Below are 20,069 nucleotides of genomic sequence, written 5' to 3' on the forward strand. Positions count from 1 at the left end.
AGCTCTCAAGAATGCCTTATGAGTCTGAAAACAATTCCTCTGGCCCTCTACACCTACTTCTAAGCCTCCTTTCAGCCTCTAACCCTACACTCAGGATATTCTGAACTTGTTTCAGATTCCTCTAGTGAATATCAGTTTCTCTTGCCTCCTGGATGTCGCACAAAGTGCACTTGCTGTGTCTGAAACAGCCACCCCATCCTGACCCTGTCTCCAAACACACATCCTTCACCTACTACTCATCTTTCATGTTTCAGCTGAAATGTCCTTCACTCAGGGCCAGACATAGCTATCCCCCTCACATGTGCTCTGGCAACTCTGTCTTATGTTCTGCTGGGATGACTTCATGCCCGCCTCCACCACTAAACTAGCTCCAAGAGAACACAGACCTCTGTCGATTGCTGTAGCACCCGCAGTAATAGAGTCTACGCTCAGAGAACGGCTGAATGAATGAATGAATGAATGAATAAAAGAGCAGAAGGCCCTGGTCGCGGATGTGGTGCGGATAGGCCCCCCTTGAAGCGCCTAAACTCGACGTTAGGGTCTGGAGGCGCCTGGAGAAAAGATAGCCACGTGGGGGCGTCCCTGGGAGCGTACGGGCCACAGGGAGGCGCCCTCAGCTCGTTGTATGTGACCGGCCCCTCTTCGGACTCCGGTTCGGCTACTAAAGGCCAATGGGAAACAGGAGGCGGGGTTTCCGTCTGATTGACAGCATCGCTCCGCCCAACCTAATTCATCTTTTTCTTGGCCCCGCCCACTCCAGGCTTCGGAGACCCTGAAGGTGGGCCTGATGGAGGCGCCGCCAACTGAACTCCAGCGGAGAGCTCCTGAGGACGAAGCCGCGCTCTTGGCGGTCTGTGAGTGGGCGGCCCGCGGCTAGGGGCGGGGCCAAGGCGCTGACAGGCAGAAGGTCGGTCCCGCCCCTCTCGCCCAGAGCGGCAGCGCCGGCGCTGGGGACAGCAGAAGTGAGTACGTGAGCGGCGCTGCAAGAACCCTGCTTGGACCCCGGACGGCGCGCGCACCCGGAGCCCCGGATCCGAGTCGGGCCCGCGGCAGACCGCCGGATAACTGTGCCCCCGAGCTACCACCACTTGCGCCCTCCCGCCCCGGCCCGCTTCCCGGAGTTCTCCGGCTCCGAGCTCTCCACCGCCCGGGATCCTCCTGGACCGGTCCGTCCAGATTCCCGCGGGTCCGACCTGCCTGCATCCCCCAGCATCGCCAGGCTCGAGCCGCCGCCTCGGTCTCGGAGCCGCCCGCCTGGATCGCACCCTCCCCTTGCCCGGATCTCTTGGGACCGTACGCGAGCGTTCCTCGGAGCCCGCGAAGCGGACCCTTCCCTGGGTGCCCGCAGCCCCGCCGGCGCGGCCCGGCGCGGCCCGGCTCGGCTCCCGGAGCCCGCCCCGGCCATGGCCCGAGCCCGCCCGCCGCCGCCACCGCCGCCGCCGCCGGGGCTCCTGCCGCTGCTCCCTCCGCTGCTGCTGCTGCCACTGCTGCTGCCCGCCGGCTGCCGGGCGCTGGAAGGTGAGCGGCGTCGGGGGGCGCGTCGGAGGCTTACAGTGGCTCGGGTCGCCCGAGCGTAGGCCGGAGAGGACCCGCGGTGTGGGTCAGATGCGGGCTGGGCGCACGTCGGAGGAGGTTCCGTCACCCGCGCCGCTCCGGGGGCGGGAGGATGGGGTGGGAAGGACACCCCCGTAGCCGCCTCGCAGGCTCCAGCTGGCCCCGAGGCCCGCGGTACGTGGGTCGTGGATCTCGGGCAGCTTGACTCGGGTTGAGCGTCCCCGAAAGTCACAGAACCGCTGTGAGCTCATGGGGGAGAACCCCGCACTCACCGCAGAGGAGCGGAGCCCTAAACTGCCCGGGGAGGCGAGGAAGTGTGGGCGACCAACCGGGCGAGGCGGGGGGCCTCCGAGGCTGCCGCGGGGCTGTGGCGGGTGGGGGAGAAGCGGGACTCCCAGGTTGGGGGGCGGCATTGGTTAGGAATCCGTTGGAGTCGACTGTGAGAGGTGTGAGTGCGTGCACCCTGCTTTGTCAGGGGATGGCTGCGGGGGTGGAGAGGCGGGGGCCTGTTATTGTTTATGGTTTATGGAGCGCCAGTTACACACGAGGTGCTGCCTCCACCGGCAGTGCGCGCTGCTCTGCGGCTCTCCGCCTTCTAGCAGGACATGCGAATGTTCGGGTCTCCGTTGGACCCCCGAAATTCAGGGGTTTGCCCTATTTGGCGGTGGGGAAAGGCCGAGTTCCTCAGTAGGTTGTGTGAAACCGATCCAGACGGTGCTGAGCCGGTAGCTCCAACTTCCAAACGACTGTACTTGGGGGAACAGGATGCTGTTGGCCCTGGTGGGAGAGCTCACACACATGTGGCCACTTGACAGGAGCCTGCGGGAGAGAGAGGCACTGACACTGGTCACAGACAATAGACACACGCACACACACAGGGTTTCCTAAAATTTTGGAACCATTAAAAGAGAAGACCTTAATCTGGAGAGTAGGACACCACAGAGATTTGTGGGACATTGGAATATAGACAGTACTTAGTTTTGGCGTCTTTAACAGCACATCTAGTCACTTAGTACAGGAACAAAAATAGGAATTCTGTGTAACTTGGTTTGTTTGTATGTTCACAACTGGTAAACTTAAAGGAAGAAAGAGCACAGTTCCGAGAGAAAGGCATCTTCTGGTGCTTTTCAGTTTTCTCTCTGGGAAACGTTCCTACAAACCCCCAGCCCCTTTTATCTTGGAGCCCACCGGCCCTGACAGGCCGATTCACATGGGTGGACACATGCAAATCCCGGCAGACACACTGAGGTCGCGCCCACATGTGTGTGATAGGATCTCAGGCGTGAGAAACCAGTGTGGGGCTTTGTTGTTGATTGCCTCAAGGGTGTGAGCCAGGGAGCCTGTTGGAGTTCCCAGGTCTGTGTCTCTGTGTCTTAGCCCAGGAGGGGCCACACAGGCACAGGTGCTTATGGGGCTCTGTGTGTGCTAGGCATGGGGCCCTCCTTGTCAGGTGTGGTGAGTGCTGCTGCTGACAGTGGGGTGGAGGGGGTGTGGTTTGGGTCAGGGGAGCAAGGACTGCCTGAAGAGGCTCACTCCTTCCTTCCTTTCTTCCTTTGCACTCCTCACAATCTAGACCCTCAGCGGCAGGCCATAGCTGGGAGCTTGACATCCAGGCCTTGGGGCCGAGGAGCTGAGGGGCTGACTGGGCTGACCGGAGGGCCCATGAGCAGTAGCAGCACAGGAAAGAGCGGGCAGCAGGGCCCCAACTTTGTCCATCCTTCCCCCTCACCCCAGCTGAGTTTGGGGCTACTCCCTGACTGGGTAGGTGGTGGCTGGGAGGCCAGGCCAGTGTGGGGTGCTTTCCGTGTGTGGCTTTTACCAGTTCCTTTACTTCTGCCATATCTCAGACCTTAGGGTTTTCAGTGTGTGTGCTCGAGAATGAAAGGAAAAAGAGATGCTTTGGGGCATGGGGCCCCACACAGAAGTATGCCTCCCCACTCAGTTCTTCCTCATATTGAGATGCGATAGTGGTAGTACCCACTATCCTAGAGTCATAGTGAAGATTGAGTCCTTAATGTGTGTGCTTAGCACACAGCCATTATTATTCAGGGATTAAGTGTTATTATCATTATCCTGGGGTCTGCCCCCTGAGAAGGGGCAGAAGTGAAGCTGGTGTGTGCCTTACCTGCTGGAGAGAGGTTAGAGGAAGGGGTTGGGGAGGTGATGGGGGAAGATTGGTCTGAAGAGCAAGTTGTCGCCCTCTTCCATCTCCCTTCAGCTCTGGGAGCAGTGGGATTGGGATGGGATGAGAGCTGGGTACGGGGCAGCTGTCTGTGTCCTGCCCATCCCCCAGCCATGTCTGGAGCTTGAAGGGTGAGGTGGGAAGACTTGGTGGTCCTGGGCTAGGGCCATGGGGCGGGGCTAGTTAGGAGCTTCCCTACTCCCAAGCTTTACAGGCAGGGGGTGTAGGCTCCAGCCTTCCATTTGGCTTTGCCATGATTTGGTTTGCCCTGGGCCTAGGGGAGCCTTTTGGCTCTCCACATCTGGGGGCCTTTATACTTAGAGCCAGGAGACCTGAGTTGTGCGTACTGTTTTGTCATGGATGCACTGGTTAGGTGCTGTCTAGCACCCGGTTGCTCTTCCTCCCTACACACTTGGGGTCCCCCAAGGGTGCATCCAAGGACCTCATCAGTTTTCCGTGAGGATGGAGCCAGGGTCCTTGCTTGTCCTTCTTGGTTGAAGAAACTCCCCTCCCCTTGCCCTCTGATTGCTTCCCTCCCCATGCAAACACACCGATTTTGCCCTCAGATTTACCCTCAGTCATAGGGAAATGGGGCCACCTTGTTGCCCACTCTCCCTTCGAGTAGCGTCTCCCAGTCCCCCGAGCCAAGATCCTTCTCCCCTCCAGGACCACAAACCGGAAGGCGAGCAGACCAGGAACAGGCGTGGGAGGGGGAAGGATGTCTGGTCCATGGGACACTTCCACGTGGGACCGGGGAGAGGTCTGCTGAGAGCCAACCTTTTGAGGGGGAGACCTGGTTGCCAGGTGTGAGAGGTGGGGACTGCCGCGGAGCACGTGGGGTGCAAGGGAAGGAGGTAGCATATGTGTCCCTCTCTCTCTCAGAGGCGGCAGTGGTGACCCCCGAGGAGGTGCTCCCCTGAGAGGGGACACCAGGCCTGGGATTCCTGGGGCTGGCTCACTCGAGTCACCTCTGGCGGCCCCCACCCGATCCCTGTCTGTCACGAGCTGGCACCTCAGAGCAGCCGCTGAAGGACAGTGGCAGGTATTTGGGGGAACCAGTTTGCTTGTCACTGCCTTCCCTTTAGCCAGAGCTGCTGCTGCCACCGGCTCTGTGGCCTCAGCAGCAGGGAGCTAGAGCCTAAGCTGCCGTGGGCAAGGCAAGGCCTCCACCACCCGGCCTTACACTAATTAAACAGCATGAAGAGGCTGAATCACCAGGCCTGCATAGTTTGAAAATTGTAGCCCTGCCTGTTTTGCTGAGTCAAACTGGTTTGTCGGGATTGGGCAGCTGGGGAGGTGGGGGGGGGGTGGCAGTGGGGGGGACTGGGTACAGCTGGGCACCTGATGGGGTGGGAGAGGCCCCTTGCCTCTAGGGGCTGCCCTGGCCCCAGATGTCCTCTTGCCTCCTGCCCCCAGACCCCTGGCCAGACACACTGTGGCTGGGATGCCGGCAAAGGGCTAGCTGTCCTTCTGTCCCGGGTCCCAGCTGGCTGGCTGACAAGGCCAGGACTAGGGTGGGGGCATAGACGAACATGGAGGCATCTGGGCTCCTTGCTCTGTGCTTTCTCCTCCCTTCTCCCTCTCAGGTTTATTTAATTATAAATCCCCACGATCTGAGGGGAGGAATGGAAAACAAAATGTGTTCTCTGTTTTGAGATGCTCCCCTCCCCTCCATCCCAGCATCAAGGGCCATGGGCAGAGAAAGGGAGAGGTAACTTGGGGTGAGTTAGGCTTCTCTAGGTCCCATAGCAACCCCCCCCAACCCAGGCTCCCTTCTTCCTCAGGCTGACCACCCTGAGTGTGCGGCTTGGTACACCCATGTATGTCTGCTTACATACAGGGTAGGGGCAAGCAGGGAGAAGATGGGACAGATCCCTTGGGTTGGTTGGCCGAAGTGAGGAGCCCCTCAAGGAGGAGGGGGACAAACTCAGGGTTGGCATGGGGTTTTCTCCCTCTCTTTGCAGGCAGGGCTATGCGCCTCCTTGTCTAGACTCTGCCCCTCTGTCCACCTGCCCGGGAGCATGACCTTCCCCACTGCCATCAAGTCCCTCATCTGGAGCTTGGGCTTCTTGCTTTTGTCTTGGGGGTTTTTTGATTTCCTGGGTCTCACTGACCCAGAGCAGTGTGTTCTCTGTGACTTGGGGTACTGTGGAGTCTGGCAGCCCCATAAAGCTGTATGGACTTGGCCCTTTACTGGGATTGGTGGCTGGCTCCCAGCTATACCTGGGCTGCCCAGGGAGGCTGTCAGACACAGACTGGGGGCCCATGATACTCTTCTCTTCTTGCTGGGTACCCAACAGTATGTATGGAAGGGTTGCCCAAAGCTCCTGGGGCTAAGTCTCTTCGTGATGCGCCCCCCCTCGCTGCAGGGGCTCAGTGTTGGGGACAGTGCCATTGTGCTGGCAGGGCGGTACCTGGGGAGGCCACACCCAGCCACACCCAGAACCATCTTCATACCCCTGCCCTGCCCCCAGCCTTGTGACTGGGACTGGTGACAGCTCCTGCCTGGGCCAGGGCCATAGGAAGCAGGTCTGGGGTTTGCTCCTTCCCTGCACCTCTGGCCAAGACTGGTCCAGTCCCTCTCTCTTCTTAGCAGACGCTGCCTTCTCCTGGCCCTTCCTCCACCCCACCTGGAGACTCAGCTCACAGAAGGAACATGCTTGGTGTGTGTGTGTGTGTGTGTGTGTGTGTGTGTGTGTGTTGCGTGTGCGTGGAGGATGGGCCTTGGAGGCTTTATCCAAACTGTAGGTGCTGGCCTCAGCGCTGTCTGCGAGCTCCCGGGGCACATATGAGTATGCGGCCCAGGCTCATGTGTGGCTGCGTGAGAGCCCGTCATTGCGTCTGTATGGAGAAGCTGGTGTTTGCGTTTGCACTTGACTACATTCAAGACTGTGACTCAAGGCTGGCAGTCGTGTGCAGTTGGGTGTGTAAGGAGAACGCACCATTCGGTGTGCGTGCCCTCCGTACACAGATGTCTCTGGAAATCCGCACACGTGAAGACTTTAAGAGTGAGTGTTTGCCTAAGGCAAACCAAATCTGTGTAAAGGAGGGCTTCACTGTATGTGTCTGAGGAAGACAGATCTGTTTGTACCATATGCGTCTGTGTGTCTGAAAAAGACAGACCATGGCTGAGTATGAAGCTGTGTGTGTGTGTGTGTGTGTGTGTGTGTGTGTGTGTGTGTGTTTGCGGGCGGCTGTGGCTTTGTGTGTTTTGTCCACCACATATGTTGACCTGTCATTCTTTAGCCCCCATGGCAGAGAATGAGCCCAGCCATGGAGAACTGGGGAGTGCTTGTGTGTGTGATTTGCGCCACGTGTCCGTTCTCTGTGGCCCTTTGGAAACCCAAAAGGGGTGCTGGTTTACTTCTGCGCATTGAAGCCCCATCCTGGAAAGCCCCCAGGCCTGCTGTCCACTCCCCTGCTCACTTTGGAAGGGCCGGTGGCGTTTCTGGCCTGACAGAGCCCGGTACCAGAGAGTGGCTGCCGGCCTTTTGGTCTCCCTCCAGCAGCCACATGGGGGGCGAGGAGGATGGGGGTGCGATTGGCAGCTGAGGAGTTTGGAGATTGCTCTCTCAGCCCTCTCTTGTCCTTACCTCTGGAACCTCATATACTTCACCCCAGCTCGCGTCCACGTACGCGTGTGCGGCACACATGTAGCCGAGGAAAGGTGGGCTCTGTTGGGTTGGGTCTGTCCCTCCCAATGCCACACAGATGGATTCTGGGACCCCTCTGTGCCCTTCCTGAGGCTGGGACACAGGCACCTCAGGGTCTCCCTCTTGCTGAAGGGAGCAGTCCCCTCCCCTTCCCCAGAGAGCAAGCCCCCTCCCCACCAGGGTGACCGGAGCCCTTCCTCGGGCACACATGACTCGAAATCCAAGTCCTCTCCTCATTAATGGGAAAAATGTGCCGAGATTGAGCGATGGCCAAGGCTGAGCGATGGCCAAGGGCCGATCCCCGCCCCCTCCCTCTCCCGCTCCCCAGAAATTAAACAGAAATGAAGAGCCTCCCTCCACCCCTGCCTCCCCCCTCCTTTCCCCCTCCCCACCATCCCCTCCCGCCCCTCCAAGCCCCATCGTCTTCTCAGAGCCAGCACAGGGCTTGTTTTAAACTGTGGAGGAATCTGGCTGGAGGGGGGAGGGGGCTGAATATTTGGGTTTAAACAGTTCCAGATGGGTTTGGCACAGGCTGAGCAGAAGGAAGTGAGGGAGAGGGAGGAGGGAGGCAGCTTGAGGGAGCAGTGGGAGCCCCTGCCTGCTCAGGCGGGCGGGTGGCGGGCGGCGGGCAGCGGGCAGACAGGCAGCGGGCAGACAAGCAGGCGGACTGGCTGGCTGGCTGGCTGGCTGGCTGGCTTGGAGGGGAGGGGGTGCGCTTGGCTCTCCTGCCTCCAGGGACCAGAACACTCTGGGCTGCTGGCTGAGGAAGAGGCTACTTGGAAACCTCCCTCTCTCTCTCGGTCTCCTCGGGCCTCCTTGTCTCTCCACCTCACCGTCTTTTGTAGTCCTCAACTGGTCACCTCACTGTCTGGTCCTAGCCAGTGGCTCTGCACATCCTTCCAGCTCTGAGGCTCCCACCATCTGCCTCAGCGAGGCCCCTGCCCCACCACCTCTCTCCCTACCTGTCTCTAGTCCCTTGCTTCTGCCCATCTCTCCTTGCCTCCCTTAGCCCCCTGCCAGATGTCTGTCTGTGTCTGTTTGTCTGCCAGAGAGGCCTGTCGGGCCACCGACCCATGAGGTTGGGATGGCTCACCCTGCAGCTGGGTCCTCCAGGGACCAGCCATCTCTTATGGAAGAGGAGGGAGCCTCTCGCCAACTTGGCCTTGCATGAGGGTCTGGGCCACAACCACCTCACCCACCATCCTCAGCTCAGACCCAGAGCGCAGGAAATCAGTGAAGGCCATAAGCCTGGAATCTGGGGGGTTTGGGTCTTCCTCCTCCTGGGCAGCCCCAACCTGCCCTCTTCCAGCTCAGGGCAGAGGGGAAGTCTCCCAGGCTCTAAGAAAGGAGTTGGCATCCCTCTCCTTACAGAGAGCAGAGTTGCTAGCCAGAACCCAGAACCCGATTCCTCGGGGATTGAGTTTATGTCAGAAACATTAATGGGCCCCTCCTATGGCTGAGCAGGGGGAAACAGATGAGAAACTGAAGCTTAGAATAGGATCAGTACTGTGACAAGGCTCCGGACCCTGGATGCACAGAGAAAGGCATCTAACATTAATTTGGTGGTTCAGGAAGGCTTCCTGGAGGAGGCTGACCTGATGTCTCAAATCTTTGGTGTCTAACATTTCTGGAGATGTGGCTGCAGGCCTTTCTCCAGGGCAGGGTGGCTGAGAGCTGGGTTGGGACTTAAAGGTTACATAGCTTTCTAGGCTTTCTCTGTTCTTCCTTTCTTTCTTTTTCCCTTTACACTGCAGTCAGAGTGCTCTGGTTAAGTGGTTAGCTATCAAGTCAGCTACCTTTCAACCCTTTACCCCAAGTCCTAGCAGTTTTACCTTAGGCCATATATTGACTTTATCTGAGCCTCAGTTTTCTCACCTGTAAAAGGGGTGCACCGACAACACCTTTATCCAAGGACTGTGGCAAGAACTGAACTAGCTCTTGAGGAGCTGGTCTGGGTCTTGGTGGCCCTCAGCCCAGCCTCAGAGAGTATCCGTGCCCCATCCCCCAGAGGTGGTTGAGTGGGAGGCCTGCTGGGAGCAGGCTCTGCCCTGTAACCACCCGCCCCTTCCCCTGGGCATGTGTGGTGCCAGGCCCTTGTGTCGAGAATGGAGTCAGGGGAGGCCTGGGCAGCAGGCTCTGAAGCACAGGGTCCTTTGTTCCAGGATAAAGGGTCTGCTACCCCTTTGTGTGCAGATTAGCCAAGCCTGTAGGTGTGTGAACTGGGCCTGGCTTTTGCCTCTATGACCCCGGCTGGGGTCAGTAGTAGACACGCATCTCCAACAACCTGATGGCTCAAATCTTTGGTGTCTGAAGTTTCTGGGATGTGGCTGCAGGCTCTTCTCCAGGGAAGGGTGGCAGAGAGCTTCGAGGACTTGGGGGTGGGGTGGGATGGGGTAGTGCCTGGTGGGAATCACTTTCTGGTATCCTGGCCTTTCTTGGACAACCTCCTTCTCCCCACCCTGAGCATGGCCTCTGACCTCTGTTCTTCTCTTTCTCCCCAGAAACCCTCATGGACACAAAGTGGGTGACATCAGAGTTGGCATGGACATCTCATCCAGAAAGTGGGGTAAGCCTTCCCCACCATCTCCCCTGAGTGTCGGGGGCCACTTCCTCCACCAGTGTTTATTCCCCTTGCCTCACCAGGGCTGGAGAAGGGCTGCCTCTGCCCCCTGCCTATCAGTTTCCCGTCCTCTGCACCTGTCACTTTCCTTCTTTGCCTATGGGTGTTTCTCACCCTTTCAGCTTTCAGTCTGCCTGTGTCCTCCTCCCCAAACACACCGTCTTTGTCCTATTCTCCCTCTGCCCACCCCTCAGCCCGCCTTCAGCCTGTCACCATCCCTCTCCTGGCTGACAGTGCTTTGCTTGTCTTCTCCAACCATCTCCCTCCTTCCCTCCTCCAGTAGGTCACTGGCTTGGGGACCAGGAAACCTTGGCTCCAGATCTTTAACTTGCTTTGTGACTTTTAGCAAGGCAGTTCACTTTTCTGGGCTTCCATTTCTTAGCAGTTAAATTCCTGTAGTTCTGACATTTCTAAAATATTCTAATTAACCCCCCTAGATGGACTTCACAACCCCGCTGAGTTCTGAAACCCTGGGGTGGGATGGCATTCCAGGCTCTCATTCATCAGACCTGACTGTGTGACCTTGGGCAAGTCTCTACTTCGGAGAATCTTGGCTCCCTCTTCCATAGAATGGGGACAACAGATATACCTTCTCATGGGGTTGCAGTGAAGGTTAAATGTGATGGTGACAGCCCGTGTTTATTGAACATGTGCTCTGTATGGGACATTGTCACAGGCCCATTATATATGTTAACCTGATTTGATTCCCTACCACGTCATTTACATCTAATCAGCCCTACTTAATAGACAGCAAAACTGAGGCATAAAGATAACAAATATTATAGCTGATAGTCCCATAGTCCTTATCAAGTGCTCTCAGTTCTTTATTCACGTAAAGTCCCTTATTCCTCATACGTCTTCATTCTCACCATGTTACAGATGGGGAAACGGTGGTACAGGGAGGTTAAGTGACTTGACCCATAGTCACTGAGCAGGGACTGGGATTTGGACCCGTGTAGCCTGCATGCTCAGGCCAGTTCACCACAGACGCATCTCTGTGAAGCAAATATGCATCTGGGCATGGCGTAGGCACCTGGCACTCATTCTGTCCTTTTCGCTTGGTCCCGGCACAGTGGGAAGAGGTGAGTGGCTACGATGAGGCCATGAACCCCATCCGCACATACCAGGTGTGCAACGTGCGGGAGTCCAGCCAGAACAACTGGCTTCGCACGGGCTTCATCTGGCGGCGGGAGGTGCAGCGCGTCTACGTGGAGCTCAAGTTCACCGTGCGTGACTGCAACAGCATCCCCAACATCCCTGGCTCCTGCAAAGAGACCTTCAACCTCTTCTACTACGAGGCCGACAGCGACGTGGCCTCTGCCTCCTCGCCCTTCTGGATGGAGAACCCCTACGTGAAGGTGGACACCATCGCGCCTGACGAGAGCTTCTCGCGGCTTGACACCGGCCGCGTCAACACCAAGGTGCGAAGCTTCGGGCCGCTCTCCAAGGCCGGCTTCTACTTGGCCTTCCAGGACCAGGGCGCCTGCATGTCACTCATCTCCGTGCGTGCCTTCTACAAGAAGTGTGCGTCCACCACTGCAGGCTTCGCCCTTTTCCCCGAGACCCTCACAGGGGCTGAGCCCACCTCTCTGGTCATCGCCCCGGGCACGTGCGTTGCCAATGCTGTGGAGGTGTCTGTGCCACTCAAGCTTTACTGCAACGGTGACGGGGAGTGGATGGTGCCTGTGGGTGCCTGCACCTGTGCCGCCGGCCACGAGCCAGCTGCCAAGGACTCCCAGTGCCGCCGTGAGTGGGGACTGGCTTGGGGGATGGGGGAGGGGGTACTGGGGCCCAAGCCACGTACCAGTTGGGCCCCAGAGCTATGGGCATTCCCACTTGGCCCTTTTACCTTGGTGTCTCATCTCCTCCTCGAGAGGCTGAATTGACAGCACAGAGGTTGGGGGCCCGGTCCCTGAAATCGGAGTCCTGACTCTGTCACTTAGAACTGCTGGAACCTTGGGCAGGTTACTTACTCTTCGAACCTTGGTTTCCTTGTGTGCTAGATGGGGACCATAGTGGTGATTCCTCTGTGGACTTGTAGGGGTCTTAAGTGAGTTGATGCGTGTGAAGCTCTTGGAACAGTGCCTGGCACATGGCAACACCATCACCACCGAAGTGTCAGCCGTGACTCTCTCGGGAATGTGTGGGGGACAGGGATTCTCTTGTCCTTACTTCATACAGGAGGAGATTAGGAGGCTTGTCTGCAGTGGCTTGCCAAGACTCCTAAGACCTTACAGCATACTAGACTTCTAGCTATAAAAACCCAGTCACAAAGGGCTCTTATTTGAGCCTCATCATAATCTCGTAAGGTAGAGTCCAGTTATCTCCCCAGTGCTACCAGTAAGGACGCAAGGTCTCTGAGAACAACAACAGTCAAGGTATCAGAGCAGGAAATGGGGGAGCTGGGGCTCCGGCCTTGTCCAGGGCTCTGCTGTGCAGGGCAAGATGCTGAGGGCCTTGCCTTCCATCCCTTCTGCCTTGGTACTTGCAGGGGTGGGGGCTGGCTAGGAGGCCCCACGTGGGGTGTTGTCATGGAAGGGTGAATAGTGCCTTGCCCGGCCCCTCTCCACTTCTCTATGGGAGCCTGCCCCAGACTTCCTCTTCCTAAGTGGAGAAAGGGGGTGGGGGTGATGAGCCTGACAGCCTGAAGAGGGGCTAACACTCTGCAGGTCCCTGGCAGGAAATGCATGCTGGTTCCCATAGCAACCGGCCTGGCCTGGCCTCTGCCCCCTCCCCCACTGGCTCAAAAGAGCTTGGGTGAACATCACCTTAGTGAGGGGAGATGTACCCCCGGAGAAGAGTACAGCCCCAAGTCTGGGCACTCCACACTCTGGAGGACCTCCCCTGGGCCAGTCGTGTGTGGTTAGAGTGACCATATGCTTTCGTGTGTCTGGGTCGTCCTGGCGTATGCTCATGATCCCATGATTATTCTTAGCAGCCCCTTTCACTCTCAAAATATTCCAGTTTGAATAATAAATTATACGGCTGCCAGAGATACGCAGAACCCCACCGCCGACCACCGGGGGCCCTAGTGTAGATGGCAAGAGAGGACACTGAGGAGAAGGGATGTTCAGGCACTCAGCTCTGGCCTGGCTTTGGGTCCTGGGGTGCCCCTTGTGGATGCTTTGAGGCCTCTGAACTCCTGGTGACCCCAGCCTTCCTGCCTGCTATCTTTTTCCCCTTTTCTCACCCCTCCTCAGCCCCCACCCCTGCCCAAGGGCAGGAAGGAGCTGCTCCCCTGCTCCTGGTGGGTGGAGAGAGAGGCTGGTCCTGGGAACAAGGCCCCACCTCTGGCTGTTCTGGGGTGGCCATGAGGGTCCGAGGGGTGATTTTTCTCAAGTTTCTGCAGGGCCGGGGGCAAACTGGCAGAGTAGAGGGTGCTGCCAGCCTGCCAGTGGTCTCTTCCCCACCCCTCCTCTTCCTTCCCTCTCCCTTCCATGCCTCGACAAGTCCAGGCTGCCCAGGTGATGGGGCTGACGTCTTTGCCCGTGAGGCCCTGGGGTAGGGGTGGGGGCGCGGGGCGGGGAGGAATCCGCTGACGTGGGGTTTGCATGGGGCAAAAGGGCCTTTTGTAGCCGCATCGGGGTTAGGCAATCCCAGCAGAGCCCCCACTGTCTGGGAGGTGGAGGAGCCAGGAGCTGTGCTGGGGCAGGGCTAGATTCTCACTGATCTGAAGAGCGCATCCATCGTCTTCTACCCCGCAGCCTGTTCCCCCGGGAGTTACAAGGCGAAGCAGGGAGAGGGGCCCTGCCTCCCCTGTCCCCCCAGTAGCCGCACCACCTCGCCAGCAGCCAGCATCTGCACCTGCCACAGCAACTTCTACAGAGCGGATTCGGACTCTGCAGACAGTGCCTGTACCAGTAAGCGAACTCGTGGCCTCGCTCAGCCCTGCTGCAGGCCTTCCCTCAGGGGGCCGAGACGGTTGCTGTGAAGAGCCACTTTTCAGACAGGGAAGCTGAGGCTTGGGGAGGTTCTGTGTGGTGTGCAGCATGGTGCAGCTGAGAAGCGACTGGCCCTGAGCCAGAGTCTAGGTCAGCCGGCTCAGCCTTTCCAGCAACACCGAGTAAGCACCCACTAGCTCCTAGCCAGGCATCTGGAGCCACTGGGGCCTGTGGCCCCTCCCTCCTTCCACTGTGTAGAACTGCTGTTCTCCTGGCCCAACCCCAACCGTGGAGGGGGCCTCACATCTGTGGGGCAGCCTAGTGCCCTGCTTTCTCCCTGCTCTGGTCTTTGGTGTCAGACATTGTGCCGGGTGCCAGGGATGCAGAGGAGACTAAGATACAGTCGCCATCCTAAAGAAGCTTGTAACCAGGTGGGAGAAACAGGCAAAAACAGATAAAAGACCATATATAATGTGCTAAGTGCCGGGCTGGAAGGATGCCTAGGAATTGTGTTATGGGGGTACAGAGGACAGGAAGGAGAAGAGTTGAGGAAGTCTTCCAAGAAGTGGTGACATCTCGAGTTTGGCCTTGAAGGCTAAATCGAATTTTCCTAGTGGAGAAGTGTAGGAAAGCTCTTCTGCTTATTAAAGCAGAGACAAGAGTAAGGCCATAGGAAACTGCTTACTGGACACAGGAACTCCGAGTGGGAGGGCAGTGTTGGGGCCCTCGCTCACTGCCCTCTCCCTCCACCTTCCCTACAGCGGTGCCATCTCCCCCCCGGGGTGTGATCTCCAACGTGAATGAGACCACACTGATCCTCGAGTGGAGCGAGCCCCGGGACCTGGGGGGCCGGGATGACCTCCTATACAACGTCATCTGCAAGAAGTGCCACGGGGGCCCCGGGGCTGGGGGCACCTCAGCCTGTTCTCGCTGCGATGACAATGTGGAGTTTGTGCCTCGGCAGCTGGGCCTGACCGAGCGCCGGGTCCACATCAGCCATCTGCTGGCTCACACACGCTACACCTTCGAGGTGCAGGCCGTCAACGGGGTCTCGGGCAAGAGCCCTCTGCCCCCCCGTTACGCGGCCGTGAATATCACCACCAACCAGGCCGGTGAGGAGGGGACACAGGAGGGTAGGGCCTGGGTTGTTTCCTCCCACACAGAACTTCGGTTGCCCAGGGCCTGCCAGCGGACCACTGGGGGTCCCCTGGGCACCGGGTCCTGGGGAGCCCGTGGTGAGCCCCCGCCCCATCTTCCCTCAGCCCCGTCCGAAGTGCCTACACTCCATCTCCACAGCAGTTCAGGCAGCAGCCTGACCCTTTCCTGGGCACCCCCAGAGCGGCCCAATGGAGTCATCCTGGACTATGAGATGAAGTACTTTGAGAAGGTCAGAGCCTTGAGGGGCAGGAGGAGGCCTTGGGGTGAGGACACCCCAAATGGTGTCAGGGGCCCTGGGGAGCCAGGTCTTGGGTACTGGGGCAGCCACAGGTGGGCCCTGGTGGGTGGCTGCTGGGCCTCAGGGCCGCTGAGGTGCTTCATCCCTCTTGGTGTTGCAGAGTGAGGGCATTGCTTCCACGGTGACCAGCCAGAAGAACTCGGTGCAGCTGGACGGGCTGCGGCCTGAGGCCCGCTATGTGGTCCAGGTGCGAGCCCGCACCGTGGCCGGCTACGGGCAGTACAGCCGTCCGGCTGAGTTTGAGACCACAAGCGAGAGAGGTACGTACCCCACTGCTCCTGTTCCTGCCTGCCTCAGACTCTCCGTTTCTCCACTTTACCCAGTCCCCTCCCTCCCGGTCTCCAGGCTCCGGCGCCCAGCAGCTCCAGGAGCAGCTTCCCCTCATCGTGGGGTCTGCCACGGCTGGGCTGGTCTTTGTGGTTGCTGTCGTGGTCATCGCTGTCGTCTGTCTCAGGTACTCCTGGGCCTGGCTTGCTGCCATGGGCTGGCGAGAGCTTCCCTGGAATACCCTAGAGCCCATGTGCCACAGAGGCCCTTGGTGGGCCCAGACCCTCCTCACAGCCGAGGCCCTCTCCAGTCTGCGCTCTTGGCCTGATCCCCGGCAGATCCCCTTGGGGACCGAGTCCACTGAGCCCTTTGCCCAGAGACCCAGGAGGCACCAGGTCTTCCCCAGCACGCCCTGCCCCTCCTGTGAGCCCAAGGGTCCCCTGAACAGAGGGAGCTGTTGGGCTTGTCTCAGGCTGCCCCCCCACTGCCCCCTCCAGGAAGCAGCGGCACGGCTCTGACTCGGAGTATACAGAGAAGCTGCAGCAATACAGTGAGTTTCTCTCTTCATCCTGATCCTGCCCCCCGCCCCCCACCGCACCCCCAAGTTCCCCTGGTTACTGCAGGGCTTAGAGATACCCTTTGCCCTGCCTGGGATTTCATCCCTCATACTCCTATTCTGGATAGCCCTTCCTGCTTCCACTCAAGTGCCCTTTCCTGAGCCCCCACCTCCCTCCTGCCAGCCTCAGAGACGCATGAGAAGTGACCCCTTTCCTCAAAGGCAGCTAATCCTAGGAGAAAGAAAAGATATGTACACAGAAAAAAATGAGAAAACAGTTTGGTGTTAAGCTGGGTGTTCCTGTTACAAAGGGTGGTAAGAGTTCAGAAAAGATGAAGCCTTCCTGGAGGAGGTGGCCTTGGACTGAGCTGAGCCAGGCAGGTTGAGCAGGGTTTAGAGAGGTGGGGGAGAGCATTCCTGGCTAGAAGAGCCTCTGGAAGGTGGTGGGTGGGGTGGGGAGAGTGCCCGACTGTGGGGGCAGTGAGAAGACCGGTTTGACAGCTGCTTGGGAGTGAGGCTGGGTGGTTGTGGCCAGTCCTCGAAGGGTCGTGAAACGCAGGCAGAGGAGTTTGGACTTGACTCCACCATAGGTAATCCGAAAGGCTCTCAAGCTGGGGAGTGATACAATGTGAGTATTGTTTTAGGGAGACAAGTATGCAGGATAGATTGGTGGGAAAAGTCCAGAGGCAGAGAGCCCAGCTGGGAGACTATTGCAATAGTCTGAGTGTTGAAGGCCTGGATAAGGTCAGGGGCAGTGGGAATGAGAGAGGGATGAATCCGAGAGATGTTTTGACATAAGGGATGAGGGAGAAAGAAGAATAAGAATCCTAGGTGTCTAGCCTTTATGGTCACTAGTTCTCATGGAGGGAACGGTGAGTGGGTGGGGGAGGGGCGAGTTGGGACTCCAGCAGGGAGGAATACGGAGCCGACTTAGGAGGGAGGGTGTGAAATGTGTTCCCATCAGGGACGGGGAAGGTGCAGTATCCCTCACTGTCCCCCACCCCAGGCCAAAGCTCTGGCCCCTCTCATGCCTACCTTTTCTTCTAGTTGCTCCTGGAATGAAGGTTTACATTGACCCTTTTACCTATGAGGACCCTAATGAGGCTGTGCGAGAGTTTGCCAAGGAGATCGATGTATCCTGTGTCAAGATCGAGGAGGTGATTGGAGCTGGTGAGTCCCCTAGGGCACAGTGGGAGAGGCGGGGGCAGGGGCATTACCCCAGGGAGGGGCCGGCATGCACTGCACATAGGGCCAATCCCAGAAGCCACTTCCTACCTGTGCCCTCTGCCCTGCAGGGGAATTTGGGGAAGTGTGCCGGGGTCGGCTGAAACAGCCTGGCCGCAGGGAGGTGTTTGTGGCCATCAAGACGCTGAAGGTGGGCTACACCGAGAGGCAGCGGCGGGACTTCCTCAGCGAGGCGTCCATCATGGGTCAGTTTGACCACCCCAACATAATCCGACTAGAGGGCGTGGTCACTAAAAGCCGGCCGGTCATGATTCTCACCGAGTTCATGGAGAACTGCGCCCTGGACTCCTTCCTCCGGGTATGAGCCAGCCCCTAGCCCCTCCCCACCCTCCTACTCCAGAGAGCTGCCTCGGGCAGACCACCCCCTCCTGCAAGGCCAGACAGACCCTACCCTCTTCAGGTCTACAACTATTTACTGAGGTGGCCTGGTGCAGGGGATCAGCCAGGTTCTCGGAGCCAGAAAGACTGAAGTTCTTGTCCCGACTCTGCCCTCTGCTGCCTGTGCTACCTCAGGCTTTATTTAACCTCTCTGAGTCTGAGCTGCCTTGGTTATAAAATGAGTGGTGAGAGCTCTTTGGATCCTTACGGGGGTTCATTAGGATGTTGTATACAGACACCTGCCACACAGTGGGCCGCTTACTTCCAGTGATCTCTGCACATAGTCACAGGGATAGGTGAGACGTGGTCTCTGAGGACTTAGAGAGGGTAGGTGGAGGCACAGATGGGCGGGCACGAAGGTCTTGGGAGGGCCCTGGGCTAGTAGGGAGGTGATGGGCCCACCTGAGCCTTCTTGTTGCTTTCAGCTCAACGACGGACAGTTCACAGTCATTCAGCTGGTGGGCATGCTTCGGGGCATTGCTGCGGGCATGAAGTACCTGTCTGAGATGAACTATGTGCACCGAGACCTGGCTGCCCGCAACATTCTGGTCAATAGCAACCTGGTCTGCAAAGTCTCAGACTTTGGCCTCTCTCGCTTCCTGGAGGATGATCCCTCTGATCCTACCTACACCAGCTCCCTGGTACAGGAAGCAGCCGGGAGGGAGACTGGGGGCGGGGCCGACCAGGCAGGGGCTTGGGGCTGGGGAGCAGCCCCGAGTCACAGGGTGAAGGGCGTGTGCCCCCCCCACCAGGGCGGGAAGATCCCCATTCGCTGGACTGCCCCAGAGGCCATAGCCTATCGGAAGTTCACCTCTGCTAGTGATGTCTGGAGCTATGGAATCGTCATGTGGGAGGTCATGAGCTACGGAGAGCGACCCTACTGGGACATGAGCAACCAGGATGTGAGTGAGGCCAGCCAGAGTGGCCGGGTAGGTGGGGGTCAACTGGGGAGCAAGGTGGTGGCTCACTTGAGGTTTCCCTGTTCTCGTCTCAGGTCATCAATGCCGTCGAGCAGGATTACCGGCTGCCCCCACCCATGGACTGCCCCACAGCCCTGCACCAGCTCATGCTGGACTGCTGGGTGCGGGACCGGAACCTCAGGCCTAAATTCTCACAGATTGTTAACACCCTGGACAAGCTCATCCGCAATGCTGCCAGCCTCAAGGTCATCGCCAGTGCCCAGTCTGGGTCAGTGTCTCTGCCTCTATTCCCACCCTGCTTCTGGAGACTGATTTATTTGTTTGAGAGAGAGAGAGAGCGCATATGTGAACAGGGAGAGGGGCAGAGGGAGAGAGAGAAAGAGAGAATCCCAAGCAGACTCCCTGCTGATTGTAGAGCCCAACATAGGGCTTGACCCCACCAGCCCAAGATCATAACCTGAGCCAAAATCAAGAGTCGGACACCTGACCAACTGAGCCACCCAGGTACCCTGTGTTCCTACTCCTGCCCCTGCTTCCCTTGCCGTTAGGATTCACTGAATCTTTCTTCTTGCTACAGCATGTCACAGCCCCTCCTGGACCGCACAGTCCCGGATTACACGACCTTTACGACAGTTGGTGACTGGCTAGATGCCATCAAGATGGGGCGCTACAAGGAGAGCTTTGTCAGCGCGGGATTTGCGACCTTTGACCTGGTGGCTCAGATGACTGCAGAGTGAGTGTGCCTCAGATTTGGAAGGGCTGGGCAGGGGCCGCTGAGCAGGGCCCCGAGTCAGGGGCAGGAGGGAAAGGACTGACCGTGCCCTTGGTCCATCTGCAGAGACCTGCTCCGGATTGGGGTCACCTTGGCTGGCCATCAGAAGAAGATCCTCAGCAGTATCCAGGACATGCGGCTGCAGATGAACCAGACACTGCCCGTGCAGGTCTGACACCTGACCCCTACGGGGTGGGTGCCCCCCAAGGACTGTGCAGGGACTCTGACCAGCCGGCTGGACTTTTGGATGCCTGGCCTCAGGCTGTGGCCCAGAAGATGGAAGTTTGGGGAAGGCCCAAACTGGGACTTCTCCTCCAGGCCTGTGCTCCCTCCCCAGGAAGTGTGCCCCAAACCTCTTCATATTGAAGATGGATTAGGAGAGGGGGTGATGACCCCTCCCCAAGCCCCTCAGGGCCCAGGCCTTCCTGCTCTCCAGTGGGGGATCCCCAGCACCTCAGACTTTGCTGTTCTTCAGTGCTGGAGGTCCTGGTAGGGTCAGGTGGAGGATAAGCCTGGGTTCTATAGGGCCCAGCCCTGGCAGGGGTCTGGCCCCCCAGGTAGGCAGAGTAGTCCCTCCCTCAGGAA

General features: G+C 58.4%; 1 protein-coding gene across 1 annotated transcript; it reads left to right on the forward strand.

The window, feature by feature from the left end:
• Positions 1–927: 927 nt before the first annotated feature.
• On the forward strand, positions 928–19,783 carry EPHB3 (EPH receptor B3). The gene is made up of 16 exons (XM_047732014.1): positions 928–1,518; positions 9,891–9,955; positions 11,083–11,755; positions 13,714–13,869; positions 14,652–15,002; positions 15,153–15,277; positions 15,447–15,606; positions 15,692–15,800; positions 16,111–16,163; positions 17,217–17,339; positions 17,465–17,712; positions 18,218–18,433; positions 18,545–18,694; positions 18,787–18,980; positions 19,290–19,445; positions 19,551–19,783. The coding sequence occupies exons 1-16, from the start codon at positions 1,404–1,406 to the stop codon at positions 19,657–19,659; spliced, it is 3,003 nt and encodes a 1,000-aa protein (XP_047587970.1). The 5' UTR covers positions 928–1,403; the 3' UTR covers positions 19,660–19,783.
• The last annotated feature ends 286 nt before the right edge of the window (positions 19,784–20,069 follow it).

This window comes from Lutra lutra, chromosome 1 (genome assembly GCF_902655055.1).
Source record: "Lutra lutra chromosome 1, mLutLut1.2, whole genome shotgun sequence".
In the NCBI taxonomy this organism is placed as follows: Eukaryota; Metazoa; Chordata; class Mammalia; order Carnivora; family Mustelidae; genus Lutra; species Lutra lutra.